Source organism: Pan paniscus, chromosome 9 (genome assembly GCF_029289425.2).
Source record: "Pan paniscus chromosome 9, NHGRI_mPanPan1-v2.0_pri, whole genome shotgun sequence".
Lineage (NCBI taxonomy): Eukaryota > Metazoa > Chordata > Mammalia > Primates > Hominidae > Pan > Pan paniscus.
In genome coordinates, this window is record NC_073258.2 from 29,188,259 (window position 1) to 29,203,533 (window position 15,275).

Sequence of the window (15,275 nt, forward strand, 5' to 3'; positions counted from 1 at the left end):
CTCAGTCTAGTGGGAGAGATAGACAAGTTAACAAATATTCCAATACAATGCAATACATACTATAAAAGAACAAAGAAAAAGTGCCATTGAAACACTAACTACAAAATCATCTTGTTGAAATATTAAATAGGAAGTGATCAACTTAACCTGGAATGCCAACATGTATTCACTGAGTACCTCCTGTGATCCAGTTACAAGGGAATGATGAAAAGAACTAACTAATGTTCAGAAATCAAGGAGGGGCTTTTAGAGGAAATGAAATTACAACCAAGATATGAGAGGTGAGCTGGAATTAGCTAGGAAAGAAATTACAAAAGGGGGATCCTAGCAGAGAGATAGCATGAGTGAAGATCTTCAGATGAGATGTAAGTATTTACAGAAGCCTGTATAGCTTGAATATAGGAAACTAAGTTGGGAGTCCCAGGAGATGGAAATTTAGAGGCTGGGACCAGACAACTCAAGTTCTGGTAGGCCAGCTAAAGAGATTATATTTTTGTCTAAGTGCACTGGGAGGCCATTAAAGTGTGTAAATTGGTAGTCAAATTTCTCCCAAATATCTCTGAGTCCTTCTCGCATGTTTAAATGAGCATGGTACAGTACTGTACAGATAAACATTATTTGATCCTCTGGTGCAAGACCCTACCACTTTGTAGCACTCTCCTCTTCTGAATGAACTCCTGCACTCATTTTCAGTGATTACATCTCCTTATTGAGGATTTAACTGTCTCCTGTCTCCCCTCTCTGACTGTCCCCACATACCTTACATCTAGTACCTGTGTCCCCAGAATCCCCTTTAGCCAAGCTGATCTGTAGTCTTCCAACTTCTTAGGATGTTTTCTCCCCTCTAGCTTCCTGTAGCACCGATCCCTTCAACCTCCTTCCCTTCCTTCAGATTCTTACTTCCACTTCTCTGACTCTCCCTAGCTCCTCTCTTCTATGATTTGGTGTGTACTGTGTTCGTGGGTGAAGTGAGCAGAAAGGATCAGATTCATTGAATCTGATAATGATAATAAATTGTTTGTAGCCTTTTTCTTTGCTTGTGTTTTCTATCTTCACTGAAAATATGAAATATTTGCATTACTGTAGAATGTATGTCACAACTTACATACTCACTCCCTGTTTGGCAGTTTTAGAGCATTTCTAATAGGTATTTTTCCTGCAGAAAAGTGTGGTAGAGACACCTACTGAGCATTTACATCTGGTTTTTCTCTCCTCCTGGGCACATAAAAGGGTAAGACTCCCTTTCTCTTTGCACTGAGGCAGGGCCATGTCACTAGCCAAAGGGCTGTAATGCCAAAGTGACATGTGTCACTTCGGAGCCAGTGCATTCAAGTACAGCACAAGACTCTCCAGAGCCCTGGTCCCCTGCTGCACCAACCGAGGAGGTCCCACGTTGCAGAAGGTGCATCAGAGTTGCTATATAGAGGAAAGTTGCTGAGTTACCTTGACCTGCAGTGAACTTGAATTTGATGTTAGCATTTTTGTGACATCTGTTATCATAGCATATCAAAGCATATTCTGATATTCTCACTAATACAGAAAGGTTGTGAGAATTGATCAGACTCCCTTCCCACATTATACTTATTTCCTTGCAAGCATTCTCATTGTCTTCATAGGTGTGTTTTATTCTCTATATTTGATAGGAAGTTTGTTTGTGATTATTCTTTTTAATTAATTCTCCCTCTGCCTCTAACCAATGTTCTTGTAGTAAATAATCATATTCACTTCATTGAGTTAACATAACAAAAAGCACAGACTAAATAATCAAAATTTGTTTCACTCTCCCCTTTCTTTTCTTCTTTCCTTTTATCCTTCCTTCCTCACTACCTTTTCTTCCCTTCTTCTTGCTTTTCTTTCTTTTATCCATTTCTCCCCCTCTGTCCTTTTCACCTTCTGCAAACAATGTCTGCTCAGTAAATGCTACTGATTACCTATTAATTGATTTTTTTTTAATCCCTAAAGCGCTAAGTTCTATGTCCTTCCCCTTATCTCCCCCTCTATTCTTGCTTTCCCCTCTCCTTCCACCTTGAGACCCCTACTCTGGTTTAGAATAACACTGTTTTTGTTGTGTTTTTTTGTTTTGTTTTGTTTTCTCCTTTGACACGGTTCAGGGACTCAACATGACAGTTTGAGGGAATCTTGAGAATGAGGTCTTCCATCTCCCCTTTGGGTTTCTAGGCTGCATAGTGGAACCTAATCTCCCCAAAACCTCCTTATACTCCTTTCTATAAAAGTTATTCTATCACAATAATCAGAAATAGTAAGAAGATCACAAAAACCTTTGACAAGGAGAAGTCACAGAATTTAAAGATCTGTCACGTAGATCTTTAGGCTCATAATTCCAACGTAAATTTCTACTTTCTTCTCTAAAGTGATAAATGATCTAAAGAAAATTTTAAAATGCACTGAAAATGATAAAGGATAAGTAATTCTTGAGCTAGCAAATTTTGCTGGCACTGTGTATATAAGCGGCTGGAATTGGGCAATGATGCTCATCTATTTACTTATACGACTCTGGCCATTACTCCTGAGGTCCTCCTTTATGCTTAAATGCACCCAGTTTCTGTCCTTTAATTTGGTTCCTGGTTTTCAGCCGTAGACGCAACTCAACTACTGCCCTTATCTATAGATGGTGCTTCTTGATTTTACTCTTCAAAGTCCTCTGTCTGGCATCTCTGTGTTTAGACATTTCCTCTGGCTTTATTCATTCTAGGTCAACCCTCAGAAACCCACCTCAGTTCTAACCTTAGCAGCCCAAGATGGACTTGGGCACATATGAACAACAGAACTAAAAACATTTTAAAAGTGAACATGACGCATTTAACCAGAAGGCCATGTTGTGCTACTTTCCAAGTCAGTTGTTAAACATGGACATTATTAAAAATAAACTGGCCGGGTGCAGTGGCTCATGCCTGTTATCCTAACACTTTGTGGACCAAGGCAGGCAGATTGCCTAAGCCCAGGAGTTCCAGACCAACCTGGGCAACATCGTGAAACCCTGTGTCTACAAAAGAAAATACAAAAACTAGCCAGGCATGGTGGTGCACACCTGTACTCCCAGCTACACAGGAGGCTGAGGCACGAGGATCACTTGAGCCTGGGAGGTTGAGGCTGCAGTGAGCTGTGATCGTGCTACTGCACTCCAGCCTAGGCAACACAGCAAGGCCATGTCTCAAAATAAATACATAATAAATAAATAAATAAATAAATAAATAAATAAATAAATAAATAAACTTTTAACTAAGCTATGTTAAAATAAAGGGAATCTATACGCAAAACTAATCACTTCTTAATTATTTTACTAGATTTTTACTATTTTCTATTCTCTTGGGGTTATTTGCATCTAATGTATCTGTATGATGATTATATAATGGTATACCACTGTGCATGTCTTCCCAACTTTGAGTTCAATGACATTAGCCATTGTGAGAGTATTTAGACTAAGGAAATCAACAAATACTACAAATCAGGGTGTTTTCCTCCATATACCCAACTGATCAACACTTATCAGCAAGGGTGGCAGTTTCTCTTCGATGTGGTTAATGAAGACAAAACCATAAGGTAGGGGAATTATTCATGGTTACTTCCCCAGAATGTACTCCCATACTGTTCCTTTCCTTAACAGAACACTAAATAACCCAGCCATATAGTTTGCTTGATACCTTGCCTTCAGCTATAGAACGGGGCCCTTATTGTCTTAAGCAAAGTGGTTTAATCCCAAATCTCACTACAGTAAGCCTGGTTTGAAGACATATTCATGATCCAAATCAGGCCAACCATGACCATTGAGGCTGATTTGAGGGAGCTGCATTTGAGCTACCAGGAAATTCAATCTGTCATTCCTGTTGCATATCAATAAAGAAGCACAAAGCTCTGGAAGACACTGGTAATCATCTTAGAACACAAACGAAAGAGACTGCCCATGCATGAATATAAGCCAAGGACATAGAACCAAGAAATAGTGAGAGAAAAACTAGGTTGGACTAGGCCTTCTCTGAATATCTAATCTTAGGCTTCCTGTAAGTTAATGCCCTTAGTTAGACTGAAGTGGACTTTTAGTTATTTGTACAAAAATGATTCCTTTCTAATACACAATATGGAGTGTGTATCTTTAGATGAGGTCATTGCAGGAAGAAAGTAAACACTCTTCACACTCTTCACCCTTCGTATGATAACTTTATATGGGTATATGCCCGACTCTTCAACCAGGGAGCAAGCTCTTTGTAGGCTGAAACTTCTTATTGCACATCTTTGTTTCTGTAGTTACCTTAATACTGCACCCTGCAAGTGGGGAGCAAGTAGTACGTGCTTAATATAGGTTTGCTTAATTGAATTGGTTAGTAAGTCAGAGAGAGATTGTGCAAGAAATGGAATGAATCAGAGTAAATTCCTCTTCGCTTCTTTGGCCAAGCAGCCAATATGAATCCATCTGTTGTCATTTCTGAATGTCCCAGAGAAAAAGGAATGAAGCAGTGTAGCTCTTGAGTCCAACAGTCCAGTCTTTCAACTGAAGGAAGTTGTAGTTTTCTTCTGGGATAGAGTGAAAATAGGCCTTGGTCTTCCACTTGGCATAAACAGTAAGAAAAGTCCTTTGGTCTCTGTTTCCATGATGCTAAGTATCTGGATAAGAATGAAAATGTGCAGTCAACATGCTTCAGAAACTCCATGCATGTGATACCACATCAGCAAAATATCAAGTTACTTAACCAGACCTCTCATTTTCTCTGCAGGAGTCTGGGTTGCTTATATCCATGAAAGTGATGACAATGAGTATAACTGTCCCAGAACAGTGTGGCACTGTGAATCTGAATGAAGCCAGTCCCTTATTACTTGGGGAGGGAGATAGGTATGGAACACTGGCAAGGCAACATGAATGTTTCAGTTACATTTCAAGGAAGAAGGAGAAAATACCCATAGAAACAGGAGTGCTGCCTGCTTCTGCTTTCCCATGCTTCCTCTGTTTCCTTTCTTCCACAGCCCTATTGATATCCAACTTACATCTTATTTATTTACATATTTTTCTTTTTTTGAGAAAAGGTCTCACTCTGTCACCCAGGCTGGAGTGCAGTGGTGCGATCTAGGCTCACAGCAACCTCCTTCTCCTGGATTCAAGCAATACTCCTGTCTTAGCCCCCTGAGTAACTGGGATTACAGGCATGCACCACCATGTCCAGCTAATTTTTTTTTTTTTTTTTTTTTTTTGTATTTTCAGTAGAGACGGAGTTTCGCCATGTTGGTCAGGCTGGTCTCGAACTTCTGACCTCAAGTGATCCACCCACCTCTGCCTCCCAAAGTGCTGGAATTACAGACATGAGCCACCACGCCTGACCTATTTTCAAAAATTTAAGTTTTCTATTTCCCAAAATATAAGTGCCAGGAAGGCAAGGATTTGTCTTTATTTTTGTTCACAGCTGTATTCCCACTACCTCAAATAGATTTTGGCACACAGTAAATGCTCAAGAAATATTCATTAAACAAATGAATGGCCTTTAGGATGGCCATTTGCCAATCAGTTCATAAATTAGAAATTAAAATGGCCAGGTTAAAAAATAAAACATTGTTTTTCTCCCCCCAAGTTAAATTAAAAGACCTTGTGACAATTAGTTCTGGCTCAACTAAAGTCTAACTGTGTGACTATAATCAATTTGCTTAACATTCTGCCCCTTCATTTCTCCATCTGGAAAATGGGCATAATAGTACCAGAAACATTCTTCAAAAGCTTTCAAGACTCTCAAAAGAGGCAACAACTATAAAAGCATTAGGTTCAAGATTCAATGCAGATGCTTAGCATTGTTTCATAAAATTAAATAAGGATCTCATTGTCCTTTAACTTACTAAGCTGGCAAAATTTCATTTTTCGGCTTCTGTTCTTATACATACTAAAGACTATACATTAAGCAACTTTCTGTATTTTCATTTCATCCAAAGTATTGTTGATATAAATTTTAATTAACCAATCATTTTCAAACAAAACTGTAATTTCTGACACTTTAAATTTGCCTTCAAAGTCACAAAGTTTTAAAGATAAAAATAGATATACTCAAAAAATCCAACCTGATATTTATTGAGACACGTGAAATGGCATTTTTCCAGGGTAATCATTCCTTCCCCCTCCCAATATGTCAATAACAAACCAGGGTTTTTTGTGGTGGAAATTCCATTTATTCTCTTCTCATTTTCTCTTTCGAGCTAAATTCTATTGTAGAGTCTTCCCTTCCAACCTTTAAAAAGCGACCCTGTACCTTTAATAGTGGAGACCTGGTGAGAGGTTCTTTTCCAAACTTGTTCCCTGGCTTCCAAGTGACGAAACCAGCTGTAATTTGAGAGCAGAGAGATCCTCAGGATATCTTTAGCCAAAGGAAAAGCTCCGCATTCCCACCCAGTCCAGAAATTGAAATACTATCAGGGGGCAAGAGCCTTTCTCTCCAGCTACACACTCCATCTCCCGGGAGCAAGGGGAAACTCCGAGAGGAGGGCAACAGAGCCAGCATCTTGCCAGGGCCCCGGAGGAGGGGTTCCCCGCTACGCCTGTGCCGGAGGAGTTCCAGCCACAAAGCGAGGGGCGCAAGGGTGGGTGCATCCTGCGCTGCGGCGGGCGCGCTACCCAGACGCTGGTGCGCAGAGCCACATGAAGCCTGCTGGGGACTGGGGGCCAGGGAGCAGCAAGCCGGCTGGGACTGAGGCGGACGCTGTCTCAGGGAGACGCTGACTCGCAAAGACACTCCCTTCCTTGTGCCTGGGTAAAAAGTCTCCTCCTGGGGTCCCTGGCCATCCTGAATATCCAGAATGGTGTTTCTGAAGTTCTTCTGCATGAGTTTCTTCTGCCACCTGTGTCAAGGCTACTTCGATGGCCCCCTCTACCCAGAGATGTCCAATGGGACTCTGCACCACTACTTCGTGCCCGATGGGGACTATGAGGAGAACGATGACCCCGAGAAGTGCCAGCTGCTCTTCAGGGTGAGTGACCACAGGCGCTGCTCCCAGGGGGAGGGGAGCCAGGTTGGCAGCCTGCTGAGCCTCACCCTGCGGGAGGAGTTCACCGTGCTGGGCCGCCAGGTGGAGGATGCTGGGCGCGTGCTGGAGGGCATCAGCAAAAGCATCTCCTACGACCTAGACGGGGAAGAGAGCTATGGCAAGTACCTGCGGCGGGAGTCCCACCAGATCGGGGATGCCTACTCCAACTCGGACAAATCCCTCACTGAGCTGGAGAGCAAGTTCAAGCAGGGCCAGGAACAGGACAGCCGGCAGGAGAGCAGGCTCAACGAGGACTTTCTGGGAATGCTGGTCCACACCAGGTCGCTGCTGAAGGAGACACTGGACATCTCTGTGGGGCTCAGGGACAAATACGAGCTGCTGGCCCTCACCATTAGGAGCCATGGGACCCGACTAGGTCGGCTGAAAAATGATTATCTTAAAGTATAGGTGGAAGGATACAAATGCTAGAGAGAGGGAATCAAATCAGCCCCGTTTTGGAGGGTGGGGGACAGAAGATGGGGCTACATTTCCCCCATACCTACTATTTTTTTATATCCCGATTTGCACTTTGAGAATAAATCTGAGGTCATCTTTAAAAAGAGAAAAATTGGACACTTGAGTGATTTTGTTTTTAGTTTTGTTTTTGTACATTATTTATGTGATTGTTATGGAATTGTCACCTGGAAAGAACAATTTTAAGCAATGTCATTTCTAGATGGGTTTCTAATTCTGCAGAGATACCCGTTTCAGCCACATCTAAAAGAGCACAGTTTATGTGGTGCGGAATTAAACTTCCCCATCCTGCAGATTATGTGGAAATACCCGAAGATAATAGTGCATAGCTCCTTTCAGCCTCTAGCCTTCACTCCTGGGCTCCAAAAGTTATCCGAGTTGCCTGTTTTTCAAATGAGGTTCAAGGTGCTGCTTTGCATGCCTGCCAACCCATGGAAGTTGTTTCTTACTTCTTTTCTCTCTTATTTATTAACCATGGTCTGAGAGTTGTTTTTGTTTTATGTAACAGTATTGCCACAAAACTATAGGCAAATCGTGTTTGCAGGGAGATTTCTGGTGCCTCTGTGGGTGTGTGTAAGTTAAAGTGGCCACATTTAAGAAGGCCAAGCTTTGTAGTGGTTGCACAGTCACACTGATATGCTGATTTGCTCTTTCTCATTGTATGTCTATGCTTTGTCATCAGTGCTATAGTAAATTACAAAGAAGTAGGTAGATTGTATGAACATACCCACAAATGCCTATGATTTAGGTTACCAATGTATTCTTTCTCATTTGGGGTTTTGCTTCTGTCTGTTTATCGGAAACTTGTACTTCAAGTAGGGGGAATCCTAATTCTAATAACTCCTTAGCTAAGTTTTATTATTCAGGCAATAAACATGTTTTCATGTAATACTGGCTTACTTTGTAATTTACATCTGTAACTTTCATATTTCTAAAAGGGGCCAATGCAAAAGGAGAGAGAAGGACTGGATTTAAGCCAGTTTACTTAGAGTATATGATAAAGAAGGCAGAGGAATAGCTACATATTTGGCAATTCTCCTCTCTGTAGTCACCCTGACATCCTCACAAGAAAACAAATCTAGCCATTGCTCGAACTTTAAATTTGATCTCTATAGGTCTGCTTAAAGACTCAAATTTTCTCCAGTTTCTCTCATAAATTCAATTGCAAAAGTTTCTGACAAGGCTCATACCCTGTACCCTTATGCAGAGCAAGCATTCCATCCTAAGTTATAAACTACAATGATGTTTAATTTTGAAGCCAGGTCTACATTATTTAATTAATGGCTTTAAAAGGTGGAGATGCACTTTATTTAATGTCTTCCCCTAGCTAATTCTTACTCTCACCTTAAATATGCTTTCTTGTTGCATATATGCACAGATACACACACACACACACACACACGAAAATAAATAAATGTTCATATTCTTCTGTTCAACAGACATTTATTTTCTCCTCTCCCTTGAATAAGAAAATAAGTTTTCCATTCCTATGAACTGTCTAATATCTTTCTATTACAGAAGGGGAAACTGAGGCTGGGAAAGGCTAAATGACTTATCCTCCATCAGTTATAACAGCCCCTGGTATCTTAAATACAGGACTTCCCGAACTAATTTTTTTAAGGATACTGAAAAATGAGAGAGAGTGGTCGAATGCCTGAAATTTTGCTTAACTTACTGTACTTAAAATCAATTATAACTTCTTTTTGTTACTCAGGGCCCCACTTTTTGTTGCTTTCTAGACTTGTGTGTAGAAAGAAGATTAATTATCACTTAAAGTAGTTTCCCTCTTTATTCTGAAAAAATGAGGAAAAAATAACAACAGTGGCAAATAAAATCATATTTGGTACTAAAATGTTTGTAGTTTGAAGTCACAATCATTCATGCCTCAAAACATTTATATCACTCACTTCATAGTGATCATTTGGTAATTCATAGACTTACAAATGTCATCTCCTTGATTTTCCCAGCTGTAATGGGAGGATATTGGGCATGTGATAGTGATGGAAAACTGTTTTCCCTGTGCATGCTAATTTCTATCTATTGGTAATGCTTCCATACCATATTATGTTATCAAGGATTCGAAAGACACAGAAGTGAAGAGTGTCATCCCTAATTAGAGATATCTTCCATGGGTGCAGGAAGGGGAATGGTAACACATCTGCTACAAATTTGAAAACCCTGAAATAGATTATGTATGAGGTTCTTTCCAGTGCTAACATTCTATGATTCCTACAAAACCAGAACGAAATTATCTGGCATCCAGTCACTCCACTCAAGCCTAGATGTACAGCCAGTAATCCCACAGTCTTATGTAAATGGCCTCAGAGGGCAAATGGGAATTTCCAGGTGGGGAGAGGAAACAATCCTGAACTGCTAGCCCAGAGAATAACATCACAAGGCTGTTCCAAACCTTCTTAGGGTGGGGAGCCAGACCCACTCACATCTTTCCTCCCCACTTCCTCATGATTCTTATTAGACCTTGTTATTCACGCAGTGACAAATTCCCTTTTCAAGTAGTGGTTCTTTTTATTTCTTAGACCATGGACTATTTTGAGAATCGAAAGAAAACTACACACTCTCTTCTCTGCAAAATCTACTTGCAAATGAATCTATATAAGTTAGGATATTAATTATTTTTATATTTGTTGACTACTTAATTTGTGCCAGGCACTAAGCTGGGCTGTGGGTCATTCTGGGATGTTAAAAAGCCTTGGGGCTTCATCTGTAAATCAAGAAATTTAAAAAGCCTCTTAGAGTTTTATTTGGAACAGGAGGCATTTATTATTATTGTTGTTGTTGTTGTTGTTAAGTATAGCAACAATTGAAAAACAGCTAACTTTTCAGAAAAGTCAATATTATTGGTAAGGCTCTGTGCTTAGAACTTTGTCTGGGTCATTTCTCTTAATTCTTACAACAAACTGCATGAGGAAAGTATTTTATAAAATGAAGTAATACATGTCAAGCACTTAGAATAGTACCTGAGACACAGTGAATCCTCAATAAATGTTAGTTGCTATTATTACTGTTTTTATTATTATCATTATTTTTATTGCTCAGGCCTAGAAAGCCTAGGTACTATTTTCAAGACTAAAACTGTGTGATATCTTATATACCTTACTATGCTGTCAGTTTTAACTGATGATTCTCTAATGAGATATAAGAGCAAATAAAAGAAGAATGTGGAGGATAGGGGATTAAAGGGGCCTCCAGTTACCCACTTTAAATGTCCTCTGCAGTTCAGATCCTTGATAATGTCTGGCAGTCAGAAGCTGGTTGGCTTCCCTGTTTATAGAATTATTCATTAATACTTTCTCTGGGAGATGCATTGTTCAGTACCACTAATTCTTCTCTCAATTGGACCACGTGAAAACATCTATATAACTATTTTGAAGTGTTCTACAGGTATCTATCTGGAGGCCGTTGATGAAAGACACCAGGCTACTTTAGCCTCTGCAACCACCAAAGCCAGGCTCCTGGAAGCCATCAGAAGCTATAAGAAGCCAGCAGGTGTGTTATGCACAGCAGTACCAAGAAGCTGTGTCCAATAGTTCACAGACTTTTCATTGCCTTTTAAACTCTCATTTACAACTCTGCTAAGGAAATGGGCTCAAAACTTCCCTGGAGGAGCCTTGAAACTTAGATTATAAACTATTTTAGTGAGTTATAAAAATGTCCATGAAACCCACTAATGATGTGAAATCACACTAAGGGGCAGTGTGGTCAAATTTCTGATGCATTTTTCAGAGGAGGATTATTAAATTATTTTTGATATTGAATGTAATATTAAATTCCATGTAAAATTGGGATGTAACATTTTATATGGAATAGTATTGGATAGAAAATAGAAATGCTAAATATGGTTTATGAATATTTTAATATAAAAGAGAAAATAATTGGAGACGTAAGAAGATTTGGTTTGAAATAGAATACAAAAAGCTGCAACAATAACTAACCAGTATAGAAAATGAGATTCTTTCAATCTTCTTAGTAATTGTGGAGTTAAAGTGGTCCTTAGGATTGCTATTTCTAAAGTCAGGATCTCGATGGATATATCATTCATTAAATATTTTAATATGCCACTATATGAGGTACCCAGGATAACAATAGTTTATAAATATGTGAGGAAACTGACACCTAAACAAATAATTTAAGTACAGCAATGTGGGAGATTGGAGTATGTAGAAGGTTCTATGGGATCTCAGCAAGAATCTAAATTAGAATTATCTGGAAAATGTAGAGTAGTGTGTCTTAGTCTGATTTGTGCTGCCATAACAGAATGTCTGAGACTGGGTAATTTATAATGAACAGAAATTTATTAGCTAACATTTCTGAAGGCTGGGAAGTCCAAATCAAGGTATCAGCATCTTGTGAGAGCCTTCTTGTTATGTCATAACATGGTGGAAAGAAAGAAGGCTACAGAGAACAAGAGGGGGCCAAACTCATTCTTTTATACTGTCACCAACCATACCCATGAGCATGGAACCCTCACGGCCTTATAACCTCATTAAGGTCCTACTTCTTAATGCTGCTACAATGGCAATTAAATTTCAACATGAGTTTTGGAAGTCCCAAACATTCAAACCTTAGCACAGTGCAAATAAAACAAAGATTTGGCATAAACACACATTCAAGACATGCAGGATTTTTATTCTTGCTGCTAGTATTATTGTTGTTTAGCCTTTTCAATAACAATTTTCTGATTACAAAAGTCATTATCGGCCAGGCGTGATGGCTCAGGCCTGTAATCTCAGCACTTTGGGAGGCCAAGGTGAGTGGATCACAAGGTCAGGAGTTCGAGACCAGCCTGGCCAAGATGGTGAAACCTCGCCTCTACTAAAAATACAAAAATTAGCCATGCACAGTGTCAGGCACCTGTAATCTCAGCTACTCAGGAGGTTGAGGCAAGAGAATCACTTGAACCCAGGAGGCAGAGTTTGCAGGGAGCCAAGATCGTGCCTCTGCACTCTAGCCTGGGCAACAGAGCAAAACTCCGTCTCAAAAAAAAAAAAAAAAAAAAAAGTCATTATCTGCCAAATGTAATAATATAAAAAACACAGTAGTATAAGAAAAACAAAATTATTCATATTCTCAAACTCCTTCTGCCATATACTCACTGTTTGCATTTTGGTATACTTCTTTCCATACTTTTCATGCATATCTATGTATATATTTTCTCTTTAGAAAAATTATTATAATAAATACATTGTTTTGTACCAATGTCTATTTCAGGTGTTAAGAATATTTAATTGCATAAATGTTTTTAAAATGCTTAGATCTATCCACAATGTTTCAGGAGGCAGAAGTTCTAGGTTCTAGATCTTGCCTCACAATATATTGGCTACGTAACTTTGAATGAGTCCCTGAAATGTTCTGAAATTCAATCACTTTGTTTGCAAGATGAAGATAATTATAGCTACTGTTTATTTAACAGGCACTGCTCAAAGTGTTTTCCACATATTATTTTATATGATCTGGTTAGAATTATATTCCAGGTTGATGTTATATTTTATAAATTTTTCAGATAAAGAAAATAAGACACAAAGATCTAAGTGTTTAAAAGTTCCCTCTTGCAGGCAGTTAAATAACTACGTTTCCTGAACTAGCTAGACAGGAATGGAGTCAATATTCAAACACAATCTGACCACCTTGCTTTCCTGATAGTCCCTGAATGATGTTTTCCCTTTCTGAAGGCAGTAGACTGGACACATAATTTGCTAACTGTCTTCCTATTCTAGGATTCATGATAAATGGCCTCCAAAATGAATATTTCCCTTATATGATTTTATTAATTGAAAAAATTCAAAATTACATTTTCTTGAAGAAACTTTTTCTTTCTCTGCTTGAATTTATGTTGGATAAAATATAAATTCGATACCTGCATGTATCACTCCATGATTCTTTGCCTAAGAGCAACTGGCTTCTTTTACATTTTCCAGGCCCTTTCACATGCATTATCACATTGACTATAACTTTTTTTATAGATGCTGAACTGGCATAGACAGTTTATGGTATTCACCATTTGGCAGGCTGCAGTCCAGTGTTCACAGCTAGCAAGTTCTTCTGTCATTCTGTTATACTTTATATCTGAATCCAGATATAAAACGATTTCTTAGGCCAGGCACGGTGACTCATGCCTGTAATCCCAGCACTTTGGGAGGCTGAGGTGGGTGGATCATTTGAGGTCAGGAGTTCAAGGCCAGCCTGGCCAACATGGCAAAACCCCGTCTCTACAAAAAATACAAAAATTAGCTGGGTGTGGTGGTGCAAGCCTGTAATCCAAGCTACTTGGGAAAGGCTGAGGCATGAGAATCACGTTAATTCAGGAGGCAGAGGTTGCAGTGAGCTGAGATCATGCCACTGCACTCCAGCCTGGGCAACAGAGTGAGACTCTGTCTTAAAAAAAAAATGATTTCTTGTCCATACAGGTCTCCCAAACTAAAAAATATATACTATTAGGAAGTGCTATGTACTATTTTAGATAAGAAGGTTTAAAAAGACCCCTCTGAGTAAGTAGGAGATATCTGAATTGAACCTTAAATCTTAGGTAGAAGCCAAGAATGTGAATGTCAGAGGAAAAACTGTTCCTGGTAACAGAACAGCAACTACAAAGTCCTTCAAGCAGACAAAACTTTATATGCATGATAAAAAAAGAAGAAAAAAAACAGTGTAATTATAGCAGAATAAATCAGAGAAAGAATAAAAGAATTTGGGTTGAGAGAACAACTGGGGTTTGGTAACAGACGAACTGGATGGCCATAATAAGAAATTTGGATATTATTCTGACTTCAGTGGAAAGGCACTGGGGTGTCTAAGAAGAGGAGTAGTATTACTTGATTTACACAAAAAGGCCACTATGGAAGATTAGTCTACAGGGAGGCAAGAGTGGAAGCAGGAAGGCCACTTGGCCAGGTAGCTCCTAAGATATGCCGATTGTAGATGATGGTCTAAGGTAGTAGCAGTGAAAATAGCAGAAACTGGTGTTTATCTTACACCGATATGTCCTACTATGGCTTTTTCCCAAAAATAAATCTGTGACATTCTTCCCAACCTGCTCCTACATTTATCCAATTTTCCATCTCTAATTCCATTCATCCCCTTTTGGGTTTGATGTTAGCATTGCCTCCTTCTGATTCTTGACCACCTTCCTCTCCTGACTCTCAAAGAAATGTATGAATGGGATTTAGCTTCTCTTCCCAACTATATCAGGTAATGTATGGATTCCAGATGACCTCTCTGACTCTAAGTCCCAACTCTGCCCACCAGCCCAAGCCCTGTTTACCCTATTTATGGACTAGAATCGACAGATCTATAAAGGTGAAGAGTCAACCACATGCATACCTCACATATTTTACAATTACATATAAACATTGCATTAGAGTTTAGACATCTTCCCTTTATCAGTGATCTCTTGTCATCACTGCGTCTGTACTTATTCTGCATTTTTCCTCACAAGAGCTGTATCTAAATATAAAAAATATAAGCTATATCTAAATATAAAAATGCTCTCTTGAGGATTTCCAATGTCTTCAGTATTCTACATTGCCTTGAATTTAGTAAGGCCATGCAACATTCTATTTTGACTCTAGTAAGCATTTACTTTGATGACTTGTATATTTTACCATTTCCCCCTTTTGCTTTTCCATGAAATACAGAAGATATTTTGTGTGTCAACAGCTTGCTGTTTACTGAAAGGACCCTGACAGCTATGATTAATAAGGTAAAGTCTCCGTGCTCCAGGGTTGGCAGTAATGGCTTGCATTTTCCAGTTGTGAAAAGTTTCCTCCTGC

General features: G+C 39.3%; 1 protein-coding gene across 1 annotated transcript; it reads left to right on the plus strand.

Moving 5' to 3' along the window:
* Positions 1-1,240: 1,240 nt before the first annotated feature.
* On the plus strand, positions 1,241-8,377 carry FIBIN (fin bud initiation factor homolog). Its single transcript, XM_003830438.5, has one exon. The coding sequence runs from the start codon at positions 6,787-6,789 to the stop codon at positions 7,420-7,422; it is 636 nt and encodes a 211-aa protein (XP_003830486.1). The 5' UTR covers positions 1,241-6,786; the 3' UTR covers positions 7,423-8,377.
* The last annotated feature ends 6,898 nt before the right edge of the window (positions 8,378-15,275 follow it).

Bases quoted from the DNA above. Each gene is read 5' to 3' on its own strand.
- FIBIN (XM_003830438.5), top strand. From the start codon at position 6,787: ATGGTGTTTCTGAAGTTCTTCTGCATGAGTTTCTTCTGCCACCTGTGT.